General features: G+C 47.1%; 1 protein-coding gene across 2 annotated transcripts in view; it reads right to left on the reverse strand.

Moving 5' to 3' along the window:
• The window catches only part of RAD50 (RAD50 double strand break repair protein), a 269,333-nt gene that overhangs the window by 79,656 nt on the left and 168,500 nt on the right, over window positions 1-21,177 (reverse strand). For both annotated transcript variants that reach the window (XM_040344638.1, XM_040344639.1), the window contains exon 16: window positions 5,134-5,260. In XM_040344638.1, the coding sequence (XP_040200572.1) occupies window positions 5,134-5,260 (127 nt within the window). The remainder of the gene's footprint in view (window positions 1-5,133; window positions 5,261-21,177) is intronic.

A 21,177-nucleotide genomic window follows, 5' to 3' on the forward strand; every position in this document is an offset into this window, starting at 1 on the left:
CTCCAGCTCCTGTACCAGCCCGTTCTGTTAGTGTCTGCGACACCAGAGCCCCGGCCAAAACAGGTCTCACTGCCAAGCCCACCACTGTGAACAAGGAGCGGGCCACAGCCTCAGCTCTCTTATCTGCGGGGTCCTTAAAGGCGGGAGCCCCTTCCACAGGCAACGTGGTGGCCTTGTTCAGCCTGGACACTGGAGGGTCCACTGACGGAGATGATACCCACTATTTTAGGAAAACCTCCTCAAAAGGGTAACGGACCGCAAAGTATTTTGGTACTGCAAAAACTTTCTGCGGACGATCCCATTCCTTGTACAATAGTTCGTCCAGATACGGAACACAAGGAAACACTTTTGCCGTGCGGGGTGGCTTGCGGAACCCAAAAGGGACCGGCATGTCTGATGCCTCCGCCAAATCCTCAAGTTTTTGAGTATCCTGCACCGCAGTGATAAGAGCTCCAACAAATTCCTTATCCTGCTTCGACCCTGAAGCAGAGTCATCCTCACTGTCCGCGTGGGCCAAGTCTGCATCATCTGACACGACAGAACCAGGGCCAAATGCAGAAGCAGCACCTGATTCTGCGTCAGAGACATCCCCAGAAGCAGGCACAGGGAGGGGGCGCTTTTTACCCCCCTTCTGACCACTTGCCGCTTCAATCCTGGCAACAAACGCCTCCAGGACTGCCGTCATAGCATCCAACGAGGCCGCAGGGGCACTAAGGGTTAACTCTGGCATGGTTGGGGTAGAAGCCTCTGGTTCAGACTCCATGCTGTCCCACCTAAATATGCCACCTCAGTACTGCAGAAAAAGCGGGACCCACCGGCCACCTTCCCGGCATTCACAGAGAGCAGGGGACCCCCTGGGGGCTCACCACCCAGAACCAGGCTGTACCACAGTGCTGAGAGTGCTGTCCGTGCTGTGTCGTTCCCTCCGGTGTTGGCGCCATTATTCCATACACTAGAGGCCAAAAGTTTTTCAAGATGGCTGCCGACATGCAGAAAAACAGCATGCGGGCTACAAGAAAATGGCGGCCGACATATAAAACCGCGGCTCCGGGCAAAATGGTTGCCGTACACATGTTAAACACACAGTGAAACACAGGAGACACTGTCACAGCACCATCACAATAAAAACATACAGCACCAGCACAATAAAAAATACAGTACCCCACAGCAGCACAGCCCCCCGGCAGTAGCAAAGCCCCCCTCAGGTGGACCCCCCCACCTCACAGCCGCCACCCAGAACGGGGAAGGAGGGAGAGGAAGGGAGAGAGGAAAGCAGGGCAGACCCTCAGTCGACCTCCCCAGGAATGCACCAGCCGAAAACAACCTGCCGTGGCAAGGGGATACTACTTACCCATCCTGTGACCACCGGCTAGAGGCATTCCAGACAGACCCAACGTCCGCAGGTAGATACGGCATGGCTGTTGGCCCGGCACACTGTGACACAGCCATAGAGACCGGTCATATGTGTGCCCTGGAACATGTAGTTCACCGGCCGCCCCTGGAGCAACAGGGCATGTCGTGGACGGCCTAGCTAAAGACCGGCACATGCTCGATGGCCGAACATGAGGGGGGGACTACAAGGATCAAGATCCAGCCCGTCACCCAGTCGGCAGTTGATAGTAGATCCAAAAATGCAGAAACAAAATCAAATAAAGCAAAAAAAAAAAAAAACGCAAAAAATCTCCAGAGCACATGGGCTCCAGAAAGGCCATGTCCTCTCTGGACGCTAGGCAGATTAAAACTGAGGCTGGATGTTCCAGAGAGTGGGATGTACCCGGGGGACACGCCCCCTGGGAGGTGCTGTACTGAGAGAAGTGTTTTTAACACTTAAAGTGCTGTTTCTTTCTGCCTAGTCTCTCCTAGAAGGAAGGTATATAACCCTAAGGTCACTGCTGCTGTGTCCGTCCATGAACGGAAGAGAAAAGTGTCCAACTGCCTCTGAACATGCGTTTAACAGCGTTTCGTGTGCATGGGGCCTAAAGTAGGCAAGTTACACACAATCTGACAGTGAGGTTGTAATTCATTTACATGCACAATGCATCTGTTGCTTTGGGGAAGAAAAGCTGGAGTAGTTCTTTAACTATTTGGAAGAGGCATTTCATAAATTGTCAGATGTTCAAAATTATTATTTTTTACCCCTTCCTCCCTCCCCAAGGTCAAAATTTGCTCCTTGATGGTATGTGAGGCCAAATGCAGGTCTAGACCAGACTGAAGGAAGGACGGTATGCGTCCCACAGAGTATTTTATCGCAGTGGTCATCAACCATGTCCTCAGGGCCCACTAACAGGCCAGGTTTTATGTATTACCTTGGGGAGAAGCAGATTAGAATACTGCAATCACTGAGCAGCAAATGATATCAGCGGTGATGTATTTCGGTTATCTTGCAAACCTGGCCTGTTAGTGGGCCCTGAGGACAGGGTTAAGGACCACTGCTTTATAGGATGAAATTTCCTGCTCATGCACCACACCAGACTTTCTGAATGCGATGGTAGACTTTGCAATAAGAAAACTTTCTAGCTTTCAAGAGGGTAGGCATGACCAAATTGGATAGGCCAGGCAGAAAAAATAAATATCTTTCTGGACACCCGCAATCCGAACAATCGTTGCCTTTATTAGTAAAAATAAAACAGCACTACAAGCCACAGCAAACTGGACAGGTGACGCGTTTCAAACTATTCCTAGTGTTTAATCACAGCTATGATTAAACACTAGAATAGTGTCAAACGTGTCAGCTGTCCAGTTTGCTGTGGCTTGTAGTGCTGTTTTATTTTTACTAATAAAGGCAACGATTGTTCGGAGTGCGGCTGTGCAGAAAGATATTTGCCTGTGGTTTCTGTGAGGTGGATCATTATCAAGACTTTCCCTACCTGGAGCGGCTGCTTCTCTTTCTCCAAAATCGGATAGGCCCCTGTCACTTAGGGTTCAATAGTCAAGCCATTAAAGTGGTTGTAAAGGCACAAGATGTTTTACCTTCATGCATTCTATGCATGAAGGTAAAAAAAAAAAAAAAAACTTCTGAGTGCAGCAGGCCCCCTAATATTTGAGCCCCCTCTCTATCCAGCAATGTCCAAGAGAGCCTTGGTTCTCTGGGGACTCGAACTCCTGATTGACTTTTGGCAGCAGCGGGATCCTTGTCTGGATTGCACCACTAGGTGATTAGAACCGGCTAGCTCCAATTGCCATTTAAAAACATTACTCTTGTAATTTTTAATGTCTCTGTTGTATTTTTCTTATTTTTTTGTTTTGATGCCTGATTTAAGCATATATTCAGGGTCATTTTTATATGGGATAAGTTTATTTTTAATGACGTTAATATTCGCATCAAGTAAAGATAATTTATGAAGTTTTTTTTCAACTAAAAAAAAAAAAAAAAAAAATGGTTCATTAAAAAACAAACTATTCCTCAAATTCTCCATCCCTCTTTTTGGGTAGACTTCCCACCCGAGGCACCTAGGTACCATATTCTCTTTAATGTACTCTTCTAAAAAAGCAATGTCCCATCTAGTGTGCATCTTTGTTATGAGATTTTTTAGCCTCCAGAAAAATCCTGCAAGGTCCTTCCTTGTTTCTTCTTTCCCATCAAAAACACCATGTTCATTTTATATTGCGTTCTATAATCAAATACATCCATATTGCAATGTGATGCCTGATTCACAAAAGTAATTAACCCAAAAGACAGCTGCAGATAATTAGTATCAACCAAAAAAATTAGGAAAAATATCTGTGCTAAATAACCAGCTATTGAGCACTATAGCCTTGATATAAGGCACATATACAACTAGTAAAAAAGTGCAGCGTTTAAACCAATGTGACTAAACACAATTTATTGACTTGGAACCATGCCCCTTAGGGGTTGACTATGGAGTGGGATAAAAATAGTTTTATCAATAAAAGGTTGATTTTTTTCTCCCCATTCATCCCCTGTTGTAAATGCGTTATGGTTTTGCAATTTTGTCTTGTAAGTTTTTGCTTTTATTATATGTGTGTCTTTTATATCTGGGCCAGATTCTCGTAGGTGCGCGCATCTTTGTGCGGGCGTAACATAACCTATTTACGTTATGCCTCCGCAACTTAGACGGGCAAGTGCTGTATTCTCAAAGCACTTGCTCCGTAAGTTGCAGCGGCGTAGCGTAAATCGGCCGGCGTAAGCCCGCCTAATTCAAATGTGGGACAGGGGGGCGTGTTTTATGTTAATGTTCTGTGACCCGACGTGATTGACGTTTTTCACGAACGGCACATGCGCCGTCCGTGGAAATCTCCCAGTGTGCTTTGCTCCTAATACGCCGCAAGGACGTATTGGTTTTGACATGAACGTAAATTACGTCCAGCCCCATTCACGGACGAGTTACGCAAACTACGTAACATTTTCAAATTTCGTTGCGGGAACGACGGCCACACTTAACATTGGTACGCCGCACTTACGCCACCATATAGCAAGGGTAACTATACGCCTGGAAAAGCCTAACGTAAACGGCGTAAATGTACTGCGTCGGCCGGGCGTACGTTCGTGAATTCGCGTATCTAACTGATTTACATATTTCGGCGCGTAAATCAGCACACATGATATTTATGACCATTAGGGGATTTCCCTCTTGGTTTGTTCTCTGGTATGCCGTGCCTGTATGATGGGGATTTGCGTTAAATTCTTAATGAGTTTAAAAAAAATATATATTATATTTTTTTCTTATAGATTATTATGCATTAGAATTATTCCTGGGCGTCTTCTTGTTATCAGCCACAAGATGGCGATGGCACCCAGACTCCTGTTATTATTTACAACCTTGATGGTTTTAATAGACTGTCTGGCTTGCTGGTGCTTGATTAACATATTAAAACGTAGTACATCCCTTTTCTTGTTTTTAATCAATCATGGTGGACCCTCCTTTGGATTCTGCATATATAGGAGTAACCGAAAAAGGAGGGATGTATTCAGCACTATATTGGGGGGAATAGTGTAAATATAAGTGCAATACCTTTTAAATAAACTGGATGTCTTGCAATACTTTAGTATGTGAAGCCTTCATCTTGCATATATGTATGACCCATTGATTGTGGGCGAGGACACGTAAGATTGTCTTTCTGTACAGGAGTATATACAAATGTTTTGGAGTAAAATGCTTTACAGATACGCACCATTATCCAAACTATGCTGCTTTTCTTGTTTCTCTTGGTTCACCTGCTGAACAGTACGATTAAGGTCCACCCCCTGCAGTTTAGTAGCATGCTGTGCTATCTTCCGCTCCACATCCCTTAACTCCATCTGAAATAAAAACATTGAAATATATTGAATCTACCTTTATCAAGCATAGTTTGGCTTTTCTCCAATCAGCTGGTAGACTGTAAAAATTAGGAACAATGGTCTGGCAATTACTTGACTGAGTTCCTTAAGGACCCGCGGGTGCAAGCCATCTGGTCCCAGTGACTTATTATTGTTACGTTGTAAGTCTATTTCTAATTCTGTTTGCCATGAGGGTGCTTCCTGTGATGTGTCATGAGGGTAAACATTGCAGTTTGGTTACTGAAGCACCCCGATTCCCTCGTAAAGACTGAGAAGGATTTTTATTATTATTTTTTTTTTTACTAGTAATGGCGGCGATTTGAGATTTTTTTTTAGGACTGCAACATTGTGGCAGACAGATCGGACATTTTTGACACTATTTTGGGACCATTGACATTTATAAAGCGATCAGAGCTTAAAAATAGCCATTGATTACTGTATGAATGTCACTGGCAGGGAAGGGGTTAACACTAGGGGGCGATCAAGGGGTTAACTGTGTTCTAACTGGGGGGGGGATGGGACTGACTAGGGAAGGAGAGAGATCGGTGTTCATACTTAGTATGAACACATGATGTCTCCTCTCCCCTGAGATCTCGATTGTCGCTCTGTCACGAGCGACCGTGGGTGCCTTGCGGTCATTAGCTCTGGAGACACACGGCGGCGCGCCTGCTGTGATGTCTTAAAAAAAAAGAGATTTTTAATACAGCTTACCTGTAAAATCTTTTTCTTGGAGTACATCACGGGACACAGAGCGGCATTCATTACTATATGGGTTATATGGAGTACCTTCAGGTGTAGACACTGGCAATCTCAAACAGGAAATGCCCCTCCCTATATAACCCCCTCCCATAGGAGGAGTACCTCAGTTTTGTAGCAAGCAGTATGCCTCCCAAAATGGTCCTCAAAAAAGAGGGGTGGGAGCTCTGTGTCCCGTGATGTACTCCAAGAAAAAGATTTTACAGGTAAGCTGTATTAAAAATCTCTTTTTCTTTATCGTACATCACGGGACACAGAGCGGCATTCATTACTATATGGGATGTCCCAAAGCAATGCTTACAATGAGGGGAGGGAGAACATCTCCAAGACAAAATGATTTAATTTAGAGATATACTCAAATCATAATAAATCCAACTTAGTTGAGAAAAATAAAATTTTTAAATTTAACTCGAACAAGAGGAGCCCCCGGAATCCGAGGGTCTCAAACTGCAGCCTGCAGCACTGCCTGCCCGAAGGCAGTATCAGTATTCCTTCTTACGTCCAACTTGTAGAATTTTGTAAACGTGTGGACAGAAGACCAGGTTGCCGCCTTGCAAACTTGAGCCATAGAGATCTGGTGGTGTGCTGCCCAGGAGGCGCCCATGGCTCTAGTAGAATGAGCCTTTAATGATACTGGAGGAGGCAACCCTTTCAAGCCGTAGGCCTGAGTGATTAATTGCTTAATCCACCTAGAAATGGTGGACTTTGCAGCTGCCTGCCCCTTCTTGGGCCCATCCGGTAGAATGAACAGCACATCTGTCTTCCGGATCTTCTTTGTAGCTTTAAGATAGGCCTTCATGGCCCTGACAATATCCAAGGTATGCAGCAACCCTTCCTTTCTGGAAGTAGGTTTAGGGAAGAAGGATGGTAATACCAAATCCTGGTTCAAATGAAAACTGGATATGACCTTCGGTAGGAAGGAAGGATGAGGGCGGAGAACGACCCTGTCCTTATGAAAAACAAGATATGGTTCCTTACAGGATAAGGCTGCCAGCTCCGAAACTCTTCTTGCGGAAACTATGGCAACCAAAAATACTAACTTCCTTGTCAGTAGAACCAAAGGAATATCAGCCAACGGCTCAAACGGTTGTTTCTGTAAACTTGACAGAACAAGATTTAAATCCCACGGACAAAGCGGGGATTTAACTGGAGGTCTAATACGTAAGACCCCTTGAAGGAAGGTCTTAACCAGCGAGTGGGTGGCCAGCGGCCGCTGAAACCACACTGACAGAGCAGAAATCTGTCCTTTGATTGTGCTTAATGCCAATCCTTTATCCACTCCTAGCTGGAGAAAACTTAATACTCTATCGATGGTAAATTTGCGAGAAAGCCATCGCTTGGACTCACACCAGCCTACATAGGCCTTCCAGACCCTGTAATAAATCACCCTAGAGACCGGTTTCCTGGCTCTGATTAGGGTAGAGATTACTTTCTGAGACAGACCTCTACCCCTGAGAATCAGGGATTCAGCTTCCAGGCCGTCAAATTTAGATGCCGTAAGGCAGGGTGGAGGATCGGACCTTGCGATAGCAGGTCTGGCCGTAGAGGAAGAGTCCAAGGGTCTCCCACTACCATCCTTAAGATTAGTGAGTACCATGCCCTTCTGGGCCATGCTGGAGCTACCAGGATGACTGGTATGTGCTCCACCCGGATCCTGCGCAGCAGGCGGGGTAGTAACTGGAGCGGGGGAAACGCATAAAGAAGTTTGAACTGATGCCAAGGGCAAACCAACGCATCGGTTCCGCAGGCCATCGGATCCCTTGAGCGGGACATGAACCTGTCTAGTTTCTTGTTGAGTCTCGATGCCATGATATCCACGTCCGGCACTCCCCATCTTTGGCAGAGTGCTTGAAAGACTAGTGGATGCAGAGACCATTCCCCCGGCCATAGAGTCTGGCGGCTTAAGAAGTCCGCCTGAAAGTTGTCCACTCCTGGAATGAATATTGCCGATATGCAGGGCACATGAGCCTCTGCCCATAGAAGAATCAAGCTCACCTCTCTCTGAGCGGCTTGACTCCTGGTTCCCCCTTGGTGATTTATGTGTGCCACGGCCGTGGCATTGTCTGATTGAATTCTCACCGGGAACCCCTGCAATTTTGACGTCCAAGCCCTGAGGGCTAGTCGAGCAGCTCTGAGCTCCAAGATGTTGATGGGCAACTGCTTCTCTGGCTTTGCCCAAGTACCTTGGCGAGTGCAACCATCCAAAATTGCTCCCCAGCCCGTCAGGCTGGCGTCTGTGGTCACTATCTTCCAAGCCACTGGGCTGAAAGACCTCCCCTTCAGTAGATTCTGAGGGTCTAACCACCAACACAGACTTTGTCGGACTCTTGATGAGAGCGGCAACGGGATATCCAAGGCCTGTGGCCTTCTGCTCCATGCTGACAGGATGGCTGCCTGTAGGATGCGAGTGTGGCTCTGGGCGTATGGTACCGCCTCGAATGTGGCCACCATCTTGCCTAGTAACCTCATACATAGGCGAATAGTCGGTTCTTTCTTGCTTAGAACCAGTAGGATTAATTCCTTGATGGCTTTTACCTTCCTCAGAGGTAGGAACACTCCTTGTTGTTCTGTGTCTAATCTCATGCCGAGATATTCCAACTGCTTTGTGGGCTGGAAAGCTGACTTTTCTCGATTTAGGACCCAGCCGAACCTCTCGAGGTATTGGACCGTGAGGGCCACTGCTCGCTCCAAGCCGGGAGACGAGTGATCTATGACTAGGAGGTCGTCCAGGTATGCTAGGATCGTGACCCCTTGGATCCTTAGTTTGGCTAGGATTGGAGCTAGGACCTTCGTGAACACCCGGGGGGCCGTAGCCAACCCGAAGGGAAGCGCCACGAATTGGAAGTGACGCGAAGCCACCATGAAGCGTAGATATCTTTGATGTGGCTGATAAATTGGAACATGAAGGTAGGCATCCTTTATGTCTATGGACGCCATGAAGTCGTCCTTCTGGAGTGTGGCAGCTGCTGACCGCACGGATTCCATCCGAAATGAGCGGATCTTTAGATATGCATTTACCATCTTTAGGTCCAAAATTGGCCTGACATCTCCATTGGATTTTGGGATGATGAATAGGTTGGAGTAGAAACCCAGCCCCTGTTCCAGGACTGGTACCTCTACTATTACTTCCTGGGAAAGTAGATGATCTAATGCCGATCTTAATGCGGCTCCCTTTTCCGGATCGTTTGGAATCCTCGACTTCTGGAAATGAGGAGGAGGAAACCTTAGGAAATCTAATTTGTAGCCTGTGGCCACGGAAGACCGTACCCACTCGTCGGGAATGCTGGCTTCCCAAATCTCTGAAAAGAGTCGCAGCCTTCCCCCCACCTTCGTGGGTGGGGGCGCCCCTTCATAAGGTTGGCTTGGGGGCTGGTTTTGCTGGTTTGCGAAACCACTGCCTTTTGCCTCTAACAGCCTGTCCTTGTGATCTGCTGTTGAAGCCGAAGTTTGCTTTTGCAGGAGGCCGTCGATACTGCTTGGCATTAGAGGGCCCCTGCCCAGGGGAATACTGTCGTTTAAACGCAGGTCCCTGAACCTTCTTCTTAGTTGGCAAGAGAGTACTCTTGCCGTTTGAAATGGTCTGAATGTATTTATCTAGGTCTTCTCCGAAGAGTCGTCCTCCATGGAAGGGGAACCCTACCAGGAGCTTCTTGCATGGGGGCTCAGCCTCCCAGCTTTTTAACCATAAGAGTCTTCTCATATGGATAAGGGATAACGATAAACGTGACGCTTGCTGGATAGAATCCTTGATTGCGTCTACCGTAAAACATATGGCCTTAGGGACATCCGAAAATTTTTCTGCCTGCTGGGCCGGAATAAGTTTAAGCATCTGCTTAAATTGATCCGATAATGCTTGAGCGACCCCAATCGCAGCCACAGCTGGCTGTACTACTGCCCCTGCAGTAGTGAAGGAGTTCTTAAGTAGTGCTTCCAAGCGTTTATCAACTGGATCCTTGAACACCTGTATGTTTTCTACAGGGCATGTTAACGATCTGTTAACACATGAGATGGCTGCGTCCACTGCAGGAGTAGCCCATCTTTTGGAAAAATTTTCTTCCATAGGATATAGGACAGAGAACCTTTTAGGTGGTAAGAAGATCTTATCTGGCTTGTTCCAATCTTGGAACAAAATTCCCTCTAATAGAGGATGGATCGGAAACACAGCATTGCTTTGAGGCGCCCTCAGTGAGCCCAAAGCTGAAACCGTCGATACCTGGAGATCTGGTACTGGCAAGTTGAATGTCCTATGGACCAAGTCCGACAATCCTTGAATCCACCAGCTCTCCCTCAGGGAGACTGCCCCAGACTCCTCTGTATCCGGGTCTTCGATCCCTGAACCTACTTGGTCCGTGTCCAAGAGGTCGTCCAATTCCCCTGAGGAAAGGACCTCCTCTTCTGAGGGTCCGCGCTCGGGCGACGGAGATCTATTCCGCTTACTGCCCCGCATAGCTGCGGATATCATTTTTCCCATGCTTTTCTGCATCTCTTTTAAAGAGGTGAGTAATACCTCCTCCGTGACCATCTTAGGGTTGGACTGACCCGCGTCAGCTCCAGCCCCAGATCCCGATGGCCCCAAGGCTCCCTGTAGGGAAAACAGCGGCATACCATGGTACAATACCGAGGTACACCTGCTACCTATTGGTATTTGGAACTATAAAAGTTAATTGTCCAAACACCTGTTTGGGGGATAAAAAAAATGCTTCCTCTCCCCTAGATGACTTTTTTTTTTTTTTTTTTTTTTTTTTCGTTTTTGTTTCAAATCCAGGAAAGAAAAAACATTCTGTCCCCCTGAGTAGTATTGCAAAGAAAAACTATGAGATGGAAAAGAAACAGCCTATTTCTAGGCTTGACAAAACAGTCCTCTGAAGACTGCAATATCCTTTCTGGCCACTGTGTGTCCTCGGCGCCCCGTGCTGCCGCTCTGGTCTTTCTCCTCAGTTCCAAAGTATTGATGGAACAAACAAGGAAGGGCCGCCCCTTCCTTTAAGCCACTGACCCGCCCTTCCCCCCCAGCAACCGCAAACAGGAAATGCCCCTCCCGACAGGGGGAGGGGGGGGGGATTTTGGGAGGAAGGGACCTCTCTGTTCCAGCAAACTGCAGCCTGCAGCCTGGAACCATGAGGAGGTCAGCGTTTTGCCTGCTTGCAGGCTCTGAGGAGGAAGACTGAATGGAGCATCGCCTGGAGGCCTGCAGGTAAGCAAAGCTCTCTGACACACACATATATTTTTATATAACACAGGCCCCACTCAATGCTTTTCCAACACTACAAGGGAGGTCACATCTTATGGGGAATAATACATAGAGAGCCATCCTATCTTTATGATATGTGACTAGTTTGCCAGATGCAGTGCATAACTTTAGGCATGTCCCCTGTGACCCCCCAGAAAAAAACCTGCTAAGAACCAAGTTCCGCAAGTTTTCCCCTCACTTACCTGCTCCATGCCGCAGGACTTTGCCAAGCAAGAGGCCCAATCTTCCCCCATCTCCGTGGGGATGTCTAGACCTTCAGGCCCTGGGTTCCTATGAAGGATCCACTGTCCTGGGCCCATATAGCACCCTGGCAACAGAAAACTTTAGGTACCCAAAGGTTTCTAAGTTCTGGGCCCAGGGTCCAGCTCTCTAAAAAGAAAAGCATTATGGGCTATACCCCAAGGGTTTGGGGTCCGGTTACTGACCACTTTAGCGCTGAGGCTTTTTTGGACAGAACCGGTAGCTCACCTAATCCCAAGGATGCGGAGGCAAGCTAAACCATGACTAACACCTAAGACACTGGCGTAAAAACTGAGGTACTCCACCTATGGGAGGGGGTTATATAGGGAGGGGCATTTCCTGTTTGAGATTGCCAGTGTCTACACCTGAAGGTACTCCATATAACCCATATAGTAATGAATGCCGCTCTGTGTCCCGTGATGTACGATAAAGAAAGCGACATACAGCTACAGCGATTTGCGCAGCCGTGCTAAACTGGCGCAGTATAACTGCAGTGGCTGGTTGGCTAGCGGTTAAGAAATCCATACATGGATTTCTGCCATATAAAATGTAAAACGCAAACAAGTAGAAAATGACTGCTGTAGATGACTACAAGAACATCTCTGTTGGAACAAAAAAAAGGTGGTGGTTTGGAAAATTTCTAAGCTTTGCAGCTGTCTGGCTACAAGTGATTTGTAACACACAAATGTACATATGTTAGTAAAGATTGCAAAAAAGGGAAATGCTATCAGACCAAAACCTAAAATTTAACCACAAGCTAAAGTGAATTTGTACATTTATTCTGTTATGTCACTACCCGATGTGTAAGAGAACAGGGACAAGAATGGTAAGCCCCTTAGAGTGAGTGTATATGCCTCAGATAGTAAAGATACACCAGTTAAATATTTAAAAAGGCACCGGAAGAAGACTGACCGATCAGCATTTTGATCAGAAACAATAACTCATCTAGCAATTTATAAAGGTGAATGCAAAGAAATATTTAAATATCTCGGTGACATGGTGATATAATTAGATGGTACAAACTGACATTATTTACATTTCCCTGATCAGCAGTAAATAACAGGAATTTTGACTTGCCTGTAAATTTCATATCTTACAGTATTGAATGAAATCTTACAGAGCAAAGTACAGGACACAGGATTGGTATTCATAGGCCTCGATTTATATACTCAAACTTGTATGTGATTGGACACCAACAAAGCTTTGAAGGACAAGCCCCCTATGTTTCCTTCTATATCATTTTAAGTCACTCTGCATTTTGACTTTCAATACATTTTTATTAAAACATTTTTAATGTACATAACATGGCATAAGAAGATTATTTGTAATTGCCAATAAGGCGTTAGACAATTAGAAATGAGCTGCCGAGGATGTGTTAACATCCAACAGTTTAAATAGCATATTGATAAACAAAACTTGTTGCCACTCTGAGTTTTGTAACAAGCAATGTAGAAAACAGGATTAGAAAGGAGGGTGGGTGGCCTGTCTCGCCAAGATGGGGAATTATCTTATCTTAATCATACAGTACAGGACAAAGGCTTAGTATTCATGGGCCCTGAGACCTTCCCAAGCAATGAATAAGAAGGTTGAGCAACAAGCAGGCCCAATTTCTGAGTATCGCTCCAAGAACCTTGTGGCCAAAAGCTGCATCCATAGAGGACTGAACGTCCACATGATATGAACAGTAGACTGAAAGATTTCCAGGTATGATGGATCTCCCTAGAAGTGGCCTTCCTTGCTTTTACCAAGCTGGAAATAAAATATTCAGAGACCCCTCTGTCCTTTAAAACTTGGGCTTTAACAGCCATACCTGTGAAGCAAGATGAAACAGCCTCCTAGCAGTCCAATTACCAAATTATTCTGGGCCTGTCAGATGCCATAGGGAAAATGTGTTTATTCTCTTGCTCCATTTTATGGAGTGGTCAAGGCAAAAGTCTCACTGGAGGAAAGGTATAAATTAGTCTGGCTTTATACTGCGGCAACTACCTGTATAGACCCATCACTTAGAAATATTCTCAAAAGTGATTGCTCATAGACTTCAATCTTATATTCGCTCTCTGATCTGGATCAGGTAGGGTTTTGTCCCTACAAGCAAGGGACAATACTATTATAGTTACATAGGTTGAAAAAGAGTCCATCTAGTTCTAGTGCAACCCAAAAAATAAATAATCATCATATAATCCCATATACACAAAAAAAATTCCTTCCTGTTCCCCGGAGAGTCAATCTGATTTTTCCTATCAAAACACTCGCCCTTATTGGTCATGCAAAGAAAAAAAAAACACCTCCCCCTCTGACTTACCAGTAGATGCCGAGAAGGTGTTTGAGGCGTGGCCTGTGATTTTCTGTTTCTCTTACACAAATTGGTGTACCCTCTATTCTGTCAACCAAAATCATGGCCCTTTATATCTCACCCTTGGCTAAGGTTTGGGTCAACAGTATTCGGTCTTATCTTGTTCATATACATGATACACGCCACGGCTGCCCCATTTCTCCTTATCTCTACATTCTGGCAAGGGAACAGCTTGTGATTGCTATTAGATCTTTCGATTCAAGATCTTATTAAAGAGATAAATTAAGTTTCTTTGCTCATGATCTATCAATATATTTTCCCAACCCCTCTGAGGTTTTCCTGGCCCTAATACACAAGCTCAAAATCTTTGGCCAACATAGCAATATCAACACAGTCACTTGACTGACATTCTCATTTTCAGCAAATAGGGCTTCCTTTCTTTCTTTTGTATCTACCATCATAGATCTTCTCTACCTCACCTCTGAAACTCCCTAAATCCCATTTCTTTACATAGTACTAAACTGAACTCCAGCTTTTGTTACACTTTACATAGTTTGTTTGGGCCAAGCTGGGAGACAGGAAGGTCTCGGCTCGCACCTGGAACACATTGTGGTACACAGCACATCCAGTGACCTCACGTGTTAGTGAGGGACTGCATCTATATATATATATATATATATATATATATATATATATATATATATATATATATATATATATATATATATATATATATATATATATATTTTTTTTTTTTCATAGACTTTTTACATATTTTTAATATATATATTTTTTCACTAAGATATTCTCAATAGTCTAGCGCCACTCCAGCTTTTTTCTTTGTACTATATATGTTGTATAACATTTTTGAGTCGCAGCTCTATTTGGTTTATAATTTCTGTGGTATGCGCACTGTTTCTCTCCATTTATAATAAATCAGCCTGAAGGCCGGTTTTCTAGCATTAATAAGAGTGGAGAGAACTGTATCTAAGAGCCCACGTTTCCTCAATATGTAGGCTTTAATAGCCAAACCGTCAAATTGAGTTTTCGTAAGGAAGGATGGAACACTGGACAATGCAACAGCAGGTCTTGGCGAAGTGGAAGAATCCAAGGTTCCCCCACTGCCATCCTTACAATTTCAGTGTACTAGGACCTTCTGGGCCAATTCGGAGCCACCAAGAGTACTGGTATTCCCTCTTTTTTGATTTTGCAAAGCAGTCTCTGTAAGAGCGGAACTGGAGGGAATGCATAGGTCAGTGAAAACTGATGCCAGGGAATCACTAGTGCATCCATTGCAAAGGCTAGAGGATCTCTGATCCTTGACTCAAAGGTGTCCAACTTCCTGTTGACCCTGGAGGCTAGTAAGTCCACATCTGGGGTCCCCCATTTCTGACATATAGTTTGAAAAATATCGGGGTGGAGAGACCAGTCGTCTGGCAACAGTTGTTGGCGGCTTAGGAACTGCCTGCCAATTTTCCACTCCTGGAATGAAGATTGCAGAAAGACAAGGAATATGATTTTCTGCCCATACCAATATCTGGTTAACTTCTTTCTGAGCGTCCCAACTCCAGGTGCCCCCCTGATGATTGATATAAGCTACCGCAGTAGCATTGTCAAATTGAATCCGAACAGGGTAACCCTGCAAGGTTCTGAGGGCTAGATATACTGCCCGAATCTCCAATATGTTGATGGGCAGGCTTTTTTTCCCCAACTTGGACCAAGTTCCTTGGGCCGAGACCTCTTCCAGAATTGCTTCCCAGCCGGAAAGGCTGGCATCCATAGACACCACCTTCCAGGTGACTGGGAGGAAGGATTTTCCTTTTTCAAATTCTTGGTCTCTAACCACCAACTGAAGCTCTGGCACACCCTTGAAGATGGGTGCATTGGTAAATCTAGAGCCTGGATTCTCTTGTTCCAAGCAGTCAGGATACTGTTTTGACCCAGCCTGGAATGAAACGGAGTATAAGGGATGGCCTCGAAGGAGGCTACCATTATCCCCAATAACTTAATACAAAGGCGAATGGATGAACCCTTTTTTGCCTTGACCATGCGGACCAGTTCCCTTAAAGCTTTGATATTTGGCTCTGGAAGGAACACCCTGCTTTAGACCGTGTTTATGATCATGCCCAAATACTCCAGCCTTCTTAGGGGCTGTAGGGAGGATTTTTGTAGGTTTAGGATCCACCCTAAATGCTCTAGGTATTTTACCGTGCTGAGCACACCGATTGCTCTACTAGAAGCAAATCGTCTAGATAAGCCATCACCGCTGTGCCCTACGCTCTTAGGATTTGCCAAAAGCGGGGCCAGCACCTTTGTAAACACCCGGGGTGAGGTAGCCAAGCCAAAAGGCAGAGCCACAAACTGGTAGTGGCGGTGTTCTACCGCAAACCTTTAGAACTTTTGGTGAGCAGGATGCATAGTCACGTGTAAGTATGCGTCTTTGATGTCTATTGATGCCAAGAATTCTCCGCCTTGTAGGCTTCTATGCATGACCGATGAGGGCAGCGGGGAGCTCTCTGAGTCTCAGTCAGATTCCGATTCAGCCTATGAACCGGTTACAAGCAGTGGGTCTGATACAGAATCAGAAGAGGAACATGTGCCCATGAAAAAAAGTGTTCTGGCGTGGAGCAGCAGTCTTTTACCAGCAGCGCAGTCCACCTCGAGAGCAGTGCCGTCCACCCCAAGAGCAGTGCCGTCCACCCCAAGAGCAGTGCCGTCCACCCCAAGAGCAGTGCCGTCCACCCCAAGAGCAGTGCCGTCCACCCCAAGAGCAGTGCCGTCCACCCCAAGAGCAGTGCCGTCCACCCCAAGAGCAGTGCCACTGCAACAAAGGCCAGGCACCAGTAGGGTGTCATCTCAGCCCCAAAGGGATAGGGGACATGCCAGCCTTCCCTATGCCCTTCAAAACCCTCTGTGGCTTCCCCCTAATTCCGGAGCAGCAAATATCCCCCCTTTCACCGCCCAGCCAGGGGTCCAGGTGAACACCGATGATTTTGCCATGCTCGATTTTTTTCATTTGATTTTTACCGAAGACATACTATCGTCCATTGTGGCCCAGTGCAACCTCTACGCACAGCAATACATAGTAAACAACCCTGATTCCAGTTACACCCGTTCCTTTGAGTGGAGAGCTAACCGTAGAGGAATACAAAACACCACTTTCCTGAAAAAAAAATAGGATTTTTGTACTCACCGTAAAATCCATTTCTCTGAGTTCATGGACGGACACAGCAGAATTGACCTTAGGATTATATACCTTAATTCTAGGAGAGACTAGGCAGAAAGAAACAGCACTTTAAGTGTTAAAAACACTTCTCTCAGTACAGCACCTCCCAGGGGGCGTGTCCCCCGGGTACATCCCACTCTCTGGAACATCCAGCCTCAGTTCATAGACAAGCAGTACAAACAAGGAGGGGTAGGTGTCCGTCCATGAACTCAGAGAAATGGATTTTACGGTGGGTACAAAAATCCTATTTTCTCTTCCGTTCATGGACGGACACAGCAGCATTGACCTTAGGGACGTCCCCAAGCAGTGTAAAAAAAATTCGAGGGGTGGGAAAAAACACAGCAAACCAAGCTTCACCCCAAACAAACCAGAGTTCCTCAACAGAGGAACCAGGGGCCAGATTCACAAAGGACTTACGCCGATGTATCTCGAGTTGCGCGGCGTAATTGAAATTTGCGCTGCACGTATTTTTGCGCCTGATCCTCAAAACGAAATACGCCTGAAAACTATTTTTTTCCGTCCTACCTAAAAAAATTACACCGGCGCTTCTTCGAGCGCAAAATACGCTAGACACACCATTGTTTTGCTAGGCAAAGATGCAAATGAGGGAGATAAGGCGATCCACAAAATTAAGTGTGTGCGGCGTAGGCTACGCCATGTGCGCATCTGTTAGTTTCCCGGAGTAATTTTACACTTTATAAAAGCAGCCCTAACTTTGCTATAGCCGTGTAAAGGTCAGCTAAAGCAATACCATTAAGGAAGAGCTGAGCACACACACTTGCCGGACTACAATCTGTCTGCCAACATGCCAGGGGCATCCATGCTCATAACTATACTAGTGACTTTAGAGGCGAAAAGAAGGAGGAGGGAACGGAGGAGGGCACAGGAGAGGGTATACCGCAGACGCCTAGATGTCTTTGGCATGGGGGAAGCAGAGGTGTATCGCACCTTCAGATTCAGCCGTGAAGCCATCCTGGAAATAACCACAATCCTGCAGGATGATCTCACCAGCCCAATACACCGCTCACATGCAGTGCAGCCACTGATCAAGGTACTGGCAACACTGCATTTCCTGGCCACTGGCTCTTTTCAGCGCACAAGTGGAGTGGTGGCTGGGATGTCACAATCCTCCATTAGCAGATGTGTGCACCAGGTTGTCCCTGCAATCCTGAGACGCATGGCCAATCAAATCATCAAACCCTCCCAGGAGGTCCAGCGAATGAACACAATGACAGATTTTTATAAAATTGCAGGATTCCCACGCACCATCGGGGCCATTGATTGCACACATGTGGCACTACAGCCCCCCCCGTGAGACAGAGCACATGTACCGCAATAGGAAGCATTGGCATTCAATCAATGTCCAGGTGATAGTGGATGCCCACTGCCTCATATGGCACGTCTGTGCCAAACACCCAGGATCCAGCCATGACAGCTACATATACCGTCACAGCAACATCTCCAGAGAATTGGAACAGAACGTGTATGGGGACAGCTGGCTGGTTGGTGAGCGACATGGGTGTCATGTATGACTGTCCCCCCCATGATGCAGACATCACGAGGGTCACATGCATGACTAACATCCTCCTGTCTTTTCCCTTCCAGGTGACTCTGCATATGCACTGGGACCCCATCTTATGACTCCATACCGGAACCCCCAAACCCCAGGAGAAGAAAACTACAATGCTGCACACATACGTACCCGTGGAGTGGTGGAACGCACATTTGGCCTCCTGAAGTTCCGTTTCCGATGCCTGGATAAGTCTGGGGGTACCCCGTTGTATTCCCCAAACTTTGTGTGCCTGATCATCGGGGCATGTTGCATGCTGCACAACTTCGCAGTGAGAAGGGGCCTGGAGATTGACATACGTGATGACCTGACCCCTGAACCAGACAGTCCCCCCCCCCCCCCCAACTCTACCCGGTCTGCTGAGGGCACAGCAGCCAGGAGACGCCTCGCAGAAGGCATCTTTGCACAGTAAACACACACATTAAACATGGCACAATGAGAATGCATGAATGCACACCCACTGTGGTCCCTAGCACAGACACATCACATGCACATCTAATTGGATTGGACCCAAGAAAACCACATGGTATTAGGGAGCAGTAACGCCACTCCACGGCTCCAATTACTGTGTTTCCCCGAAAATAAGACCTACCCCGAAAATAAGACCTAGCGTTATTTTCCAGGAGGGCTGCAATATAAGCCCTACCCCGAAAATAAGCCCTAGTTTAAAATGTTTGTAACATCCTATAATCCACTCTATTACAGTAGTATATAATGTACAATGTGTGTGTTTCTGTAATATAATTGCGGGGGAAGAGAGCTCCGGCGGGTCACAGAAGCGCCGAAGGTATTCGGCACAATAACGAAGGTATTCGGCACAATTATATTACAGAAACACACACATTGTACATTATATACTACTGTAATGGAGTGGATTATAGGATTTTACAAGCATTTTAACTCAGTTTACACTGGGGATTCCTGTCAGGCAGGGAGAGGGAGGGGGAGAGAAGACAGCACATTACATGGTAAGACCTACCCCGAAAATAAGCCCTACTGTGTCTTTTGTTGCCAAAATTAATATAAGACCCGGGCTTATTTTCGGGGAAACACGGTATGTCACTGTGCATTCATACACCATTCACATGGTCCTGGGATCACTTCTCCCTGGTCCTGGGGATCCCTAATCCACCAAAACTGAGGGTGACACCCTTTTTCACCAAGAATGTCACCCCCACATTCATAAATCATTCACACACACACACAAAAAAAAAAGTACACCCAAAAAATCAATGGCGGCGGCGTGAGCCTCAGGGGAGCGGGGGGCAGGGGAAGGAGGATCCTCATGGGGGGGGCAGGGGAAGGAGGATCCTCCCCGGGTGGCTGCCCACCTGCTGGCCTGCCCTCCAAGGCCACGGCGATCCTGGTCAGGCCCAGAGTGAGGGCTGCCGTATTGGCCTGGAGAGCCTGTGTGTTGTCCTGGACAGCCTGGGTCAGGGCAGTCACCTCAAGGGCCACGCCTGTTGTGGCGGCCTGCAGCTCAGAAAAACAATTAATAAAAGCTAAAGAATTAGTGCTGACGTCACTCACTGAATCATTGATGGAGGCCAGGCTCTCCTCTATCTGGGCCAAAGTCCGGGTGACCTGATCCAGATGGCGGGTCTGAAGGGCCTGGTCCCTCTGCAGATTTGCAGGCAGGAACTCGGCCACCCTCCTGGGCTTCTGGGTGGCCTTCCTGCCTGCAGTTGAGGCTTGTGGCCTGGGAGGAGGGGAGCCCCCTGGGGTGGGAGCCCTGTTGGGGGAGGAGTGAGAGGGGCTACCCCTGATAGTGGCCTGACTGCCTCCAGCTGAGGCTTGTGGCCTGGGAGCAGGGGATCCCCCTGGGGGGGCAGCCCTGTTGGGGGAGGAGTGGGAGGGACTACCCCTGATGGTGGCCTGACTGCTGTCAGCCACAAGGGAATCCCAACACAGCATCACTTCTCGTGCAAGCTCCATCGGATCATCCTCAACCTCCCCCCCTCATCCTCCTCCCCCTGAACCTCCTCCTGAGGTGAGGTGTGGCCACTCCCCTGCCCTGGGGACTCCGGACTTTCTTGGGGCTCCTCAGCAGCCTGTTGTCCTGGGGGTGGTGCAGCCTGGCCTGATGGCCCAGCAACCTCCTGGCCTGATGGACCAGCAATCTCCTGGCCATCTGTGGAGGACACAAAACATACACAGGTTGGAGGATCCACACACTTGGCACATATCCCCTTCCCCCACCCACACATGCTACTCACCAGATGGAAAGAAAAAAAAATTACCTGTCCTCACAGGATCATCAGATTGAAAGCCAGGCAGGCCCACCACTTGCTGGCTGTGGAAGCACCGGGCCACCGCAAGTTCCTCCTCAGTCCACCTTATGGTGCAAGGTGGACCTCCTCCAGTGCCCCTGGCATGGGCTGCTTGCTTGGCCATCTTCTCCCGGACCAGGCTCCTAAGATCGTTGATCTTCTTCTGAATCCCACTGGGGGTCCTTGTCCCCCCCCCTCCGCATTGATCCGATCAGTAATCTCTCGGATTATTGCCCTCTTCCTGGCCGGGGTGAGGTCTCGGCTGTCAGGGCCATGCAAAAATCTCCCAAATT

Source organism: Rana temporaria, chromosome 3, assembly GCF_905171775.1.
Source record: "Rana temporaria chromosome 3, aRanTem1.1, whole genome shotgun sequence".
Classification (NCBI taxonomy): Eukaryota; Metazoa; Chordata; class Amphibia; order Anura; family Ranidae; genus Rana; species Rana temporaria.